General features: G+C 44.4%; 1 protein-coding gene across 1 annotated transcript in view; it reads left to right on the top strand.

Moving 5' to 3' along the window:
• Positions 1–14,755, top strand: part of LOC126262748 (uncharacterized) — a 280,472-nt gene that overhangs the window by 245,344 nt on the left and 20,373 nt on the right. Inside the window, exon 4 of the mRNA XM_049959559.1 lies at positions 12,236–12,334. Within this exon, the coding sequence (XP_049815516.1) occupies positions 12,236–12,334 (99 nt within the window). The remainder of the gene's footprint in view (positions 1–12,235; positions 12,335–14,755) is intronic.

Below are 14,755 nucleotides of genomic sequence, written 5' to 3' on the forward strand. Positions count from 1 at the left end.
CAGGGTTCCTCCGAGCCATAATCCGTAGGGAGCGGTCATCCACTGCAGCAGTAGCCCTTGGGCGGCCTGAGCGAGGCATGTTATCGACAGTTCCTGTCTCTCTGTATCTCCGCCATGTCCGAACAGCATCGCTTTGGTTCTCTCCGAGACGCCTGGACACTTCCCTTGCTGAGTGCCCTGCCTGGCACAAAGTAACAACGCAGACGCGATCGAACTGCGGCATTGGCCGTCTAGGCATGGTTGAACTACAGACAACACGAGCTATGTAGCTCCTTGCTGGTGGAATGACTGGACCTGATAGGCTGTCGGACCCATCCGTCTAGTAGGCGCTGCTCAGGCACGGTTGTTTACATCTTTGGGTGGGGTTAATGACATCTCTGAACAGTCAAAGGGACTGTGTCTGTGATACAATCCACAGTCAACGTCGTCTTTAGAAGTTCTGGGAACCGGGGTGATGCAAAACTTTTTTTATGTGTACATTAACACAGGATGAAGATTACGTTGTAAATCAACAGCCACTTGTGTGGCTACATTTTAAGATAATACAACTGCATGGCATCCTTTCCTTGTCGAGGCTTCGGTATGTGTACAACTAGTTAACATTGTAGTGTTAGATGCACCCCGATTGCTATGGCACTTATGCAGCGTCTCAAAGACTGTAGCAGCAAGTTAGGTAAAAACATGCAAATTTCCGAAACCTCTCCCCCTTTCCCACGCCCAAACATGATTGTAAATATGGAAATTTGAGCCGTGTTATCTAAACAAATGAAACGTGCGGCACACGAGGTGCCTGTGGTTGCCGAACAAAGTTCTCCATCAGCTAAGGCGCCATATCTTAACGTACAATGAAAATATGACTAAAATCATTTGATACAACGTTATTTCGCCATGAAAAACATTACTGAGCAGTATTCATGTACATGGGAGACAATCGAAGAGTGCCGTTTCAGTACGCATGCGTATCACGTTTGTAGACTCATCCCACAAGGTATTAGTTGCTCCCTTGGCAACATTAGTCCCTGTATGTAACTGTATATGTGTTATTAAAAGTAATTGTTGGAAGCATATTTTATACTTAACTTCGTACCTTTGTATCTCTTTCATTTGGGCTGTTGAAGATTTCGTGATCAGAGGTTTTTTATTTATATTAACACGTAATAAGGCATCACGTGTAGTAGGTTATACAAAGCTGACCGTAAACATTGTTTAATAGCAAATAATATTCCTGCGAAGTAGTAATTGAAAGTGACATTTTAGTTTGGATAAATGAACACATTCTTCTGTCATACAAATGCTGTGTTCTTGTTTTCAGTGAAAATAACTATATTTTTACCTTACATCAAAAATCTGAAGCCCTAACCTTTAGGACTAATTTTGGCGGCTCGAAAATAACGAAAATTCGTGTAGTGTGAAATGTAAGTAATTTAGCTCTACGAGTCCGCATTATAATGGGTGATGAGTGTAGGCGTTGCCTTAGGGCACTCAAACAGAGAATGGTATGTTCAGATCGTGGGTTGGAAATCCGATGGGGTGACTGTGATGGGCGGGGGGTGGGGGGTGAATGAGGAACTCACTCAACGATGCTCTCTTGTGGAACTTTAGGCTCTGAAAGATAGATAAGAGAGTCGCTGAAGAGGAAACAAAGATTTATGCCCTTGAGGCTGAATTAGATCAAGGGAAATTTGAACTAAACGGGCTCAAGGGGGAGCAAGACTGTGGGAAACTGGTAAAGGTAACAAGTAATGGGTGACAGGGAAATAAACTTTCGACTACATTTGAGCTTACAGTATCTGATAAGTTTAACTTGTTACTAGTAGTAGGAGGGAAGAGCGTCATCCAGCTGCAGTAAGCTGCAGCAGACGTCAGGCAGAGAAACTAAGTGTAGGTCGATAACAAAAGAAACCAGAAACCAAATAATCTGGCTGTTATGGAGAAGCCATGGCTGCGGTGTGCACCAGATTGTACAACACAAGTTAGGAACAGGGTACCAGATCACAATTATTGCGAAGCGAAATGTAAGCCTTAGCTAGGTGACAGAGAAAACTGGGAATTTGTGTGTGGGTTTTTAAAAAGAGGATAAGGTGATTATTGTAGGTGGAGGAGGTAACATCCTCAGTAGAGACAGAAATTACAGCGGTAGGGGTGACTTGGAGGACGAGGATTGGCAACTTAACACACAAGTGTCAGTTTTGTGGATGTCCTGCAGCAACATAACTAGTCCTGAATGCTCTGAGCTATGAGAACACAGAGTTGAGTAGGTTGCTACTGACTCAAATTAAATATCCTACAGGTCCAGTGCCTTTTGTACAGTTGACATATGGGGTTATTCTAGACACTGACAACGCCAGAATAATCGGGGGAGAGTGAGAAAGATAGGTCGGCTGAGCTTCTGACAGAGAAAATGTGGCGGCCTGGCCTCACAAAAAGGAAGATCCTTTGAGCTACTGTTATCACAGGGGTAGCTTTTTCAGATCAGAGTCAGTAATTAGGCACTGTGTAGTGAAATAAGCCAAAAGAACAGAACAATCTGCAATATGCTTAAGAAAACATATAAAAGTAAGTTTATCTTATTTCGTCAGAATAATTGAAGATTGGATAATAAGGTAAAGGAGCCACCTGTGTATTTGAAAAAGTTAGAAAGCTCTGAAAAGGGAGATGTCCTACAATTCTCTGAACACATAACCACATTTTAGAGAAGATATATATGTAAAAGATTGCAAAACAACTTTTTGTTGTTGTCTTACAAAGCTTTGATGAATTATGTAAATAACATATTGTAACACAAAGCTGCTTCTGGAATCAAATTATGCTGCTGCTTCCGGTGTGACAATACGTCATTTCTATGATAAAATATTACACTTTAGCATCCTTTTTGTATAGAACTAATATGGGAAAAGGATGGGTTGTTACATATATTACAACAGAACACAAGATATTGAAATAATCAATTTTTTGTGTGTGCTTGTCAATTACCACTTAAGAATACTTCGCTTTTACGTGTAACTGTATACAGATCCCAATGGGAAAATTTGAACTGTTTACGAAGCATATGAGTTCCCTATTATACCATCTGGCAAATATCAGCAAGCACTTAAAAGTCTGCGGTAATGTAAATGTAGATTTTCTAAAACATTCTGACAGTAAAAATCATCTGGAAACCTTGGTTAGATCCTACAATTTGCTCCTTATTTACATTTCACAAGGATTTCTCAACTGGGAATGCCATTTATAGATTCACTCACCAAATTTTACAAGCACTAAATAACAAAATGTCACCACTTCGCATTTTGTGCGACTTACATAAGGCATTTGTCTATTTGAATCACATGGATACTGTCCTACTTAACCAAAACTTTGTAAATAATATTTCGACCAATTTAATAAGGGGAGATTCTTCTCATTTGGGAGAAATGACTTATGGCGTTCCGCAAGGTTTAGTGTTAGATGCATTATTGTTTATCATACGTGTAAACGACTTCCTGTCTATACATAACAAGCGGAATTAGTTCTTTCTGCAGATGCCATTCAAAGTGTAATAAATCCTAACATTATATGTATTTAGAGTAACGTACGGTAGGAAATCAGAAGTGGGGTGGAAACTTCAAAAATTTTATATGTCCATGTCGATGAGAATTTAAACAGGAAAAAACACATTTTTGAAATTCTAGTTCAGCAGCGTTTCCACTCTGAATCATTTGCATTTTTGGGGGGAGACAAATCAGCAATCAAGAATGGTTCTCAGGTATTCAGCCGTTTGGCGTCGTCCAAAAGGCACGACATTTGGGGCGTGGGGTGGGGGGGGGGGGGCGGCGAGAAAGCCGACATCTTGCCTTCTTCAGCAGTTAACCGTTCCTGACGACTGGGTGATATCTGCCGGTGTCGCCCTTATATCTTCCCGCTGCCACCCCAACTCCCGCTACCTCCAGGCTGCGCCTTCGGCCGCGAACCTGGTGCGATGGTGGGAGAAGCGCGCCGTCGAATGGCTCTACCACCTTGCAGGAATTGCGCCATCTCCTGTTCGAAGAAAAATATCAACAAACGGGAAGGAACTAAACTGGAGGAGAAGAAAACGCGTTCCATGCATGGCAGCAACCTACCCAATACGACTAAGCTCAAGGAAACGTTCCCTCAGTACATGGGAGAAACTATGAACTACTGATGAAAAATTCAGGCTGCAACTATGGAGGGCTGAAACATCCTACACTCTTGGTTGGAAGAGATTTTCAGAATTTTCACCCTCTTGTCAAGAAGAGTATTGGCCAATCTGGAAGTCCTTCAATAGGCTTGAGGTCAGCAGTGGGCAGATCACGGGTTAACCCGGCAAAATGGGGACACATTGAACAAAACAGAACCCAATGTGGCTGAGGGAAGAACAGACCGTTCAAGACATAATTCAGTGTCGACTGTGTCCGGCCACCTCCGCGGAAGACGACTTTCGCCAGGCAACTGAAAATGGACCGGAAGTGGTCAAATTTTGGTCAAAGATTATACAAACTGTGTTTATCTGTCAACAGTTGTGTAACTGTATTTTATGTATGTTTCTGAGACGAGAATAATAATAACAGCTTACTTAAAGACTGGTACGTATTACGAGGGCTATTCCGAAAGTAAGGTCCGATAGGTCGCGAAATGGAAACCACGGTAAAAATCAAAAATGTTTTATTTGCAACAGTTAGATACACCTTGCAGCTACTTATCTCCATAGTCGCCGACCCGACTTAGACGTGTATCGTAGCGTTGTACCAACTTTCCCATACCCTCGCTATAGAAGGCAGCCGCCAGTGCTCTCCGCCAATTCTCAACGCTGGCCTACGGCTCGTTGTCTTGTGCCGAAATGTTGTCTTCATAACCAGCGGTTCATGTGACCTGTGCTGAAACTCAGAGGGAGACAATTACGGGCTGTATTGTGGGTAATCTCACATTTCCATTTGAAAACGATGCAGGAGCATCTTCATTGCCCCTGCAGAATGCGGCTGAGAATTGTCTTGAAGACGAAACAGCACGACAGTTATGTAATGTTAGCTGCATAGCTTCAGGGGAAATTTCTCACCAGGCCCCCGTACTTGGCGGCAGACACTATTTTCTAGACATCTTTACGCACTCACTGCGAGCTCAGAAATGAGAAGAGCGACGTGATGCTAACTGGGGTTATACTAGAAACACTACCCAACACATCTGTGCAAAGCTTTATCGGATTTTCATAGTCGTTTCCATTTCGTGACCGATCGGACCTTACTTTCGGAATAGCCCTCGTATATATACTCTGACTTAATTTTATTAAAAAAGGTGTTATTTTTTAATAATGGGGGTATTCCGAATGAAAAAGTTAACGTGAGATTTTAATCCAACTCCCCGTTTAAATGAGAGTTGGTGATGTTTTCCCCGACTAATTTCCTCCATATTGAGATCACGTAATTAATGAACATACCCTAAATTAGTAATCGAGCGTACAAGCACTAATTATTTGGTAGTAAGACCTAGGCTAATTGCGTGTAAGGGCATTCGATGTCAATTGTTCGTATCATTCTTCCATAGTCCGACACAAGGCTACTTCAAACGGTAGCAATATTCACGATAAAGGCTGGATACATGCAATCGACGTTTAATATGAAAAGCAGGTTACTGGACACTGAAGACGCTGCTGCAAGAAAAAGCAAATGACAGAGAAATAATCAAAAGAGAGATACTGTTCTTTTATACAGGACGTTAAACAAGCCGAGGAAGGCAGAGAAAAGAGAGTGTTGACTATCGTCCACTAAGAAAATATGATGGAAAAGACAAACTAATTAAGCCAGCAGCAGAAGACAACAGCGCTATTTTGTACTACGCCCATACAGAAGAACTGTTCGAAATAGTGCACTTAACTTACTTGAACATGGAGTATGAATGGAAGAGGAACTGCAGTTTAAGTACAAAAATGTCACCAAAGAGGTCATTCCTTTGTATCCTCACTTATGCAGACCTTGTCAGACTAAACTGTCTAATCCAAAGAAAGGTTTAGTTTACCAACCTCTAACATTCAATTCCAAATCCAAGGTAACCAATTTTATATTATTGCGACCCATGGAAAGGAAAAGAGCAGATGAAGTTGATTGACATTTGCTTGACGTCTTTACCACTAAAGGTGCTCCTCGTGTGCTGCAGTTAGATAATGGTAGAGAGTTTTCGATCCAAGTTGTAAATGAGCCATACAACATGTGGCCTGGACTGAAATTGGTTTTGGAAAACCCCGAGATAGCCAAAGCCAAGGTTCTATCGGATGGGCCAACCAGGACGTACCGAATATGATAATGACTTACATGCAGACAGATAGCACACTGGGCTGAGAGTCTTCGATTCACCCAGTTCGTGAAAAACCGTTCTTTACATCAAGCAATTCAGCAGTCACCATACGAGGCAATGTTTGGCTGTTAAGCAAAAGTGGTGCTGTGCACTTGAAATCTGCCTAAAAAAAATTATGATAACATAGTGTCAGAGGGAGACCTTGAGAAATTCGAACACGAAATGGACGATGCTATAAACGTAGTGACTACTTCCATTGATGAAGCTGCTGCCGTGGAGATAGAACCATCGAAAAGTCGAGACCTGTTACCTAACAATAATAGAGTTAAAATAAAATGTGTCGTTTGTGAAGAAGAGTGTAGTGCTGCTCATTGTTGTATGTCCTACGGCAAAGATGTTCATGCAATTTCTGGAAGGAGTAATGATGCAGATGAAGGATATGGAGGGAACATTACTTGCAAACCATGTTATAATAAACAGGAAATCAGGAAGAAGAGGGCAGGAGCTCACGACAGTTTGCAAGGACAAGGTGCAAAGATGTTTAAAAATTCAGATGCAAAACTGACACCTGCAAAAGTTGGAGGCAATGTCCGCATCCGTATAACAGGTGCTGACAGAGGTCGCGGAGCTCCCAGAAGCGTTCTTGCAGTGGTTATGAATGTCGATGGAACTTTGTACAAGCTGGGAGCAGAATGTGATGTTCAAACAAGCAACTATGCTCCAGAAACGAGTTGTCTATTTTGCAGGAGAAACAACTTGCACTGGAATCCAATGCCAAAGAAGAAAAATCATTTCGAAACATATTGTCTTTAGTCACTGATCAGTGGCCAAGGGTACAATCGATGCCGTTGGTCTATTAAATGCGCCACAAATTTGCTACAAATGGAAAAAAAAATATTGTGTAATTGCAAATGCCACCAAAACCTTAACTTGTTGCAATAAGTGAATACCGGTTGTATTACAAAAAGATTTATAAAGTGAATAGATTGTATAAAGTTTACACGTTTTATAAGTGAGACTGATGAATTAAGATGATTGCATACATCTTGAAATTATACATATTCATCCACTCTTTATTTATCTTCCGATTCTGGCCGATCTGTCTACGCCACTTCGCAAACTGACCGGCCAGATCCCAAACTCAAGGAAAGATCGGACAGTGACCGGTCAATATCCTGACATACAATTTGAAATTGTTCAGTCAAATCCGCATTGCTTCTTTCTTCGGAGTTTGGCCGATCGGTCCCAGCGATTTCGCGAACTGGCAGGCGGAATCCAGAAATCTGGAAAAGATCGGACATTGGTAGGCCAATTGAATGCGACATTGGCCACTTCGCGACTTGGCCGGTCAGTTTCCGCTTTGGCCGATTTAGAGCTTTCGACATCAACGTAACGATCATTTACATGATTCACTTGCGTTAATCATAAGCTCTCTCTCTCTCTCTCTCTCTCTCTCTCTCTCTCTGTGTGTGTGTGTGTGTGTGTGTGTGTGTGAATGCGTGTGTGTGTTATGATTTCATTTTTACATATACACAAGTTTGGTAGGCACTTTCCTTTACCATCTATTTAAAACATAAATAAAAACATGAGATAATCTTCACTAAACTTAAAAGTTCTCTTATATTATTATTGCAGAGCATCTGCAGCATCGTCAGGTGGCAGTTCCGGTATTCAGTTCAGGTGTACTGCTCGTGGGAACCAGCGATGTCGATGTTTCTGCAATCTTCTACGTTTTCCTGGCGTGCTTTCCTTCAGAGCAGTTGCATTTGCATTTAAGCTTAACACTTTCACTGCTTATGTACAGTAGTGGACAAAACGAGCGGCCGAATGCGCATAGTATTTTGCTAATTCGTAACGATCTGGGGTACTTCGTCTTACTAAAACAGTTACGTTATCTCGATAAGCTGAAATTCATTTTTATTAGTACATTTCATACTAATTAGCTTTTCTTCTTTCATTTATATATTATATTTACGTGTTGTGTTTAACACACTAAGCAGCATTAATATAGTCTTAGACATGATTGAAAACAGTCTGACAAAGTTCTGATAGTTTTTCAATTTCACGCGTGTGCATAGAATGTTGGTAGCACTTCGTTGCCTTGCCTGTTTTGCTGTGTAGCAGACTTTAAAGCTGTTCAGATCAGCACAACAAAAAGGCGAGGGGTCTCCCTCGTTTTGTCCACGACTGTACTTGGAAAGTGGTCAACGACATTTCTGCATAATGTAGATGATGAGATATACAAACTGTAAGTTATTTCCGTTTCGAGTGTTACTAATACTGCTGTTTCTCTCTTGGAATTGACATCAAAGTTCATTAGGTATTATATACCCTGTGACGCTTTGTCAGTGGAACTAGTTCTTTAAAACCCCGAATTTCAAATACACAGTTTCTTTTTCGTTGATTAGAGACCCTATGATTTCTCGATGTGAGTGAGTGAGAAAGAAAAAAGTCTGCTATTATCTGTAAGGTGAATGGTGCGTACCTTACACTCTTTAGACCATCTTTAATGTATGACGAATAGTTCACAATCTTGGCAATTAGAATGTACTGTTTCTTTACTTCCTTTTTTCAAGGTATTAATTCCAAAGTATTTTTCTAGGTATTATTTGTAAAGTAGTGGTCAAGTCTGTAATTTATATATTTTCTGGGATTATTCGTCTCCAACGAACCAGTGAATAATTTTCAAGAATATTTTATTTTTATGTTCAAGTTTTTCTTTTGCGCTAAATTATAGTAGTTGCACCACAAAGAACTATTTCAGATTCTTGGATGTACACTGGCAGATCATTTACGTATAACATGAACACGAGCAGGTGCAAAAATGCAACCTGAGGCACGCCAGTAGTCATTATTCCCCATGCTCAAGTTGTTGCTTCTAAGTGCGTACTCCTTCGGTTTCTGAATGTAAAACTCTATAATATTTAGTTTGCTCTGATAAAAATCAGTTGCGTATTATCCGTGGCAGCATAATGTTATTACACTACTCGCCATTAAAATTGCAGCACCAAGAAGAAATGCAGATGATAAACGGGTATTCATTGGACAAATACACTCCTGGAAATGGAAAAAAGAACACATTGACACCGGTGTGTCAGACCCACCATACTTGCTCCGGACACTGCGAGAGGGCTGTACAAGCAATGATCACACGCACAGTACAGCGGACACACCAGGAACCGCGGTGTTGGCCGTCGAATGGCGCTAGCTGCGCAGCATTTGTGCACCGCCGCCGTCAGTGTCAGCCAGTTTGCCGTGGCATACGGAGCTCCATCGCAGTCTTTAACACTGGTAGCATGCCGCGACAGCGTGGACGTGAACCGTATGTGCAGTTGACGGACTTTGAGCGAGGGCGTATAGTGGGCATGCGGGAGGCCGGGTGGACGTACCGCCGAATTGCTCAACACGTGGGGCGTGAGGTCTCCACAGTACATCGATGTTGTCGCCAGTGGTCGGCGGAAGGTGCACGTGCCCGTCGACCTGGGACCGGACCGCAGCGACGCACGGATGCACGCCAAGACCGTAGGATCCTACGCAGTGCCGTAGGGGACCGCACCGCCACTTCCCAGCAAATTAGGGACACTGTTGCTCCTGGGGTATCGGCGAGGACCATTCGCAACCGTCTCCATGAAGCTGGGCTACGGTCCCGCACACCGTTAGGCCGTCTTCCGCTCACGCCCCAACATCGTGCAGCCCGCCTTCAGTGGTGTCGCGACAGGCGTGAATGGAGGGACGAATGGAGACGTGTCGTCTTCAGCGATGAGAGTCGCTTCTGCCTTGGTGCCAATGATGGTCGTATGCGTGTTTGGCGCCGTGCAGGTGAGCGCCACAATCAGGACTGCATACGACCGAGGCACACAGGGCCAACACCCGGCATCATGGTGTGGGGAGCGATCTCCTACACTGGCCGTACACCACTGGTGATCGTCGAGGGGACACTGAATAGTGCACGGTACATCCAAACCGTCATCGAACCCATCGTTCTACCATTCCTAGACCGGCAAGGGAACTTGCTGTTCCAACAGGACAATGCACGTCCGCATGTATCCCGTGCCACCCAACGTGCTCTAGAAGGTGTAAGTCAACTACCCTGGCCAGCAAGATCTCCGGATCTGTCCCCCATTGAGCATGTTTGGGACTGGATGAAGCGTCGTCTCACGCGGTCTGCACGTCCAGCACGAACGCTGGTCCAACTGAGGCGCCAGGTGGAAATGGCATGGCAAGCCGTTCCACAGGACTACATCCAGCATCTCTACGATCGTCTCCATGGGAGAATAGCAGCCTGCATTGCTGCGAAAGGTGGATATACACTGTATTAGTGCCGACATTGTGCATGCTCTGTTGCCTGTGTCTATGTGCCTGTGGTTCTGTCAGTGTGATCATGTGATGATCTGACCCCAGGAATGTGTCAATAAAGTTTCCCCTTCCTGGGACAATGAATTCACGGTGTTCTTATTTCAATTTCCAGGAGTGTATATTATACTAGAACTGACATGTAATTACATTTTCATGCTGTTTGGGTGCGTAGATCCTGAGAAATCAGTACCCAGAACAACCACCTCTGGCCGTAATAACGGCCTTGATACGCCTGGGCATTGAGTCAAACAGAGCTTGGATGGTGTGTACAGATACAGCTGCCCATGCAGCTTCAACACGATACCACAGTTCATCAAGAGTAGTGACTGGCTTATTTTGACGAACCAGTTTCTCGGCCACCATTGACCAGACGTTGTCAATTGGTGAGAGATTTGGAGAATGTGCTGGCAGTTCAGCAGTCGAACTTTTTCTGTATCCAGAAAAGCAACATGCGGTCGCGCATTATCCTGCTGAAATGTAGTGTTTCGCAGGGATTGAATGAAGGGTAGAGCCACGGATCGTAACACATCTGAAATGTAACGTCCACTGCTCAAAGTGCCGTCAATGCGAACAAGAGGTGACCGAGACGTGTTCCTGATGGCACCCCATACCATCACGCCGGGTATGACGATGACGAATACACGCTTCCAATGTGCGTTCACCGCGATTTCGCCAAACACCGATGCGACCATCATAATGCTGTAAACGGAACCTGGATTCATCCGAAAAAATGACGTTTAGCTATGGTGCGCCCAGGTTTATCGTTGAGTACACAATGACAGGCGCTCCTGTCTGTAATGCAGCGTCAAGGGTAACCGCAGCCATCGTCTGCGAGCTGATAGTCCATGCTGCTGCAAACGTCATTGAACTGTTCGTGCAGATGGTTGTTGTCTTGCAAACGTCCCCATCTGTTGACTCAGGGATCGAGACGTGGCTGCACGATCCGTTACAGCCATGCGGATAAGTTGCCTGTCATCTCTACTGCTAGTGATACGAGGCCGTTGGGATTCAGCACGGCGTTTCGTATTACCCCCATGAACCCACCGATTCCATATTCTGCTGACAGTCATTGGAACTCGACCAACGTGAGCAGCAATGTCGCGATATGATAAACCGCAATCACGTTAGTCTACAATCCGACCTTTATCAAAGTGGGAAACGTGATGGTACGCATTTCTCCTCCTTACACGAGGCATCACAACAACGTTTCACCATGCAACGCCGGTCACCTGCTGTTTGTGTATGAGAAATCGGTTGGAAACTTGCCTCAAGTCAGTACGTTGTAGGTGTTGCCACCGGCGCCAACCTTGTGTGAATGCTCTGAAAAGCTAATAATTTGCATATCACAGTATCTTCTTCCAGTCGGTTAAATTTCGCGTCTGTAGCACGTCATCTTCGTGGTGTAGCAATTTTAATGGCCAGTAGTGTATTCTTATGTTCAAGAACCGTTTATATGTATGAAACTTATTACTGCCTGCAGAAACTCCTCTAAACATGGAGCCTCTATTTTAGTGGATGCCATGTGCTTCTTGCTTGCTGACCTGCTACAGTAAGTTGGTTTATAATCACGCACTGTGCGCCTTCTTTTGTCCGGCAGGTCGACGTACGCAGCGGCTCTCGGAGGCCAGCACCGCCTGCCCGTCTCCAGCGCAGACCCCGGCTGTCCGAGCCAGCTGGCAGGGAGAGCCGCCGCCAGGTTAGAAACTGCCAGGCCTCCAGGGCTCTCTATACGGTGTTGTCTGTGTCTCGAGGTGCGCCGACTTGCCAACGAACTGTTGGATCCGTCACCTTGTTTTGGCCGCTCTGACGCAACGGTTCGAGCCAGGAGCAAGTTCCTGAAATCCCTCGACAACCTTACAGCGCATCAGTATGTGGCCGATATTTCACTCCGTGTTTTTTGCCCTTCATAGCAACCATTCTAGGCTGACATTTCAGCAAGACATCGTCTGCTCCCTCAGAGCGAGAGTTTCTACTGCTTGTCTCGTGCTTTCCAAACCCTACCTTGGCCAGCAAAGTCGCCACATCTCTTCCTCAAATGGTTCAAATGGCTCTGAGCACTATGGGACTCAACTGCTGAGGTCATTAGTCCCCTAGAACTTAGAACTAGTTAAACCTAACTAACCTAAGGACATCACAAACATCCATGCCCGAGGCAGGATTCGAACCTGCGACCGTAGCGGTCTCGCGGTTCCAGACTGCAGCGCCCTTAACCGCACGGCCACTTCGGCCGGCCATCTCTTCCTCACAGTGAAAGTTTCTAGCGTTATCGACAGGGCCTTCCAACTATCTCGTGATTCTGAGGATATACGAGGGCCGTTCAGAAAGTAACCTCCGGTTGATTTAAAAAAATACACCAAGTTAAATAAAAATATTTTAATATATACATCTTACAACTACATCTTTGCACTATTTTTCTACATAGTCTCCATAGCGATTGAGGCACTTATCGTATCTCTTCACAAGCTTTGAAATTCCTTCTGCATAAAAATCACCCGCTTGTGCCTGGAGCCAGCCTGTGACCGCATCTTTGAGCTCTTCGTCGTCATCAAACCGCTGTGACACGAGCCATTTCTTCAAATGCATGAAGAGGTGATAATCACTTGGCGCCAGGTCTGGGCTGTAAGGTGGATGGTTGATAACGTCCCACTTGAAGGACTCAAGAAGGGCCGTTGCCCTGCGAGCAGAGTGAGGACGGGCGTTATCGTGCAAAAAAAAAACGATACCGGAAGTCAGCATACCACGGCGTTTGTTCTGTATAGCCCGTCGTAACTTTTTTATTGTTTCACAGTACACGTCTTGATTAATGGTCGTACCACGTTCCATGAATTCAACCAACAACACCCCTTTGGCATCCCAAAACACCGTTGCCATCAGTTTTCTGGCAGAAAAATCTTGCGATGCTTTTCTTGGTTTGGTAGGCGAATCTGAATGTGCCCATACCTTTGATTGTTCTTTTGTCTCAGGGTTCACGTACTTAATCCAGGTTTCGTCACCGGTCACGATTCTGTTTAACAGTGGTTCCCCTTCGTCCTCATAACGTGACAGAAAGTCTAATGCAGAGGCCATTCTTTGAGTTTTGTGGTGGTCGGTAAGAATTTTGGGCACCCATCGTGCACAGAACTTACGGTAACCCAATCTTGCTGTCACTATCTCGTACAAGAGAGTCTTAGAAATCTGTGGAAAACCAGTAGACAACTCCGACATTGAGAAACGTCGATTTTCACGAACTTTTGCATCAACTGTCTGAACGAGTTCGTCAGTCACCAATGATGGTCTACCGCTCCTCTCTTCATCATGAGCGTTTTCTCGTCCACTTTTAAATAAACGTACCCATTCACGGACAACTCCTTCACTCATAACTCTCGGTCCGTACACGGCACAAAGCTCACGATGAATAGCTGCTGCAGAATATCCTTTGGCTGTAAAAAACCTTATGACAGCACGCACTTCACATTTGGCGGGGTTTTCTATTGCAGCACACATTTCAAACTGCCACAAAAACTAAACTAGCGCAGGTACGACGTTCACTCGACCACGGCTTGATGCCGACTGACCTGTTGAGTGCGTGAACGCACAGATGGCGTCGCTACTCCCCACACAACCCCCACTGTGACCAATCGGAGGTTACTTTCTGAACCGCCCTCCTAAAACACCCACTGGACAGAATGTGGCACAGTAACCCTCACGAGGACATCCAGCAAATCTGTCAGTCAGTGCCTAGCCCAGTAACTGCTCGCATAAGGGCCAGACGTGGATCAACGGGTTACTGACTTACTCAATTTGTGAAGCTGTTTCTGTTGAATCAGTGATCCAATTTTCCTGAAATTGTTATCATTTGTTTCTCTGTGTACGTATATCCACCGATTTCCGTTCCATTCGGATAATTCCTTCGTGTTACGTAATTTTCCTGTCTTTTTTGAGTTGATTGTTTCCGTGAAAGGAGGAAACTTCAGTGTCCTGGGGCCGCGCACACCATCACAAAGGCCATATCCATCTGTGGAGACTCTGAGGCGAGCGAAAGATCCCTGGCTGCAATTTTAGTCATCACATCGACCCAGCCAGGAAGGACGAATCAAGAAGAAAGGTAACATCTATTCTTCCACCCATTAGGAACCGC

This window comes from Schistocerca nitens, chromosome 6 (genome assembly GCF_023898315.1).
Source record: "Schistocerca nitens isolate TAMUIC-IGC-003100 chromosome 6, iqSchNite1.1, whole genome shotgun sequence".
In the NCBI taxonomy this organism is placed as follows: domain Eukaryota; kingdom Metazoa; phylum Arthropoda; class Insecta; order Orthoptera; family Acrididae; genus Schistocerca; species Schistocerca nitens.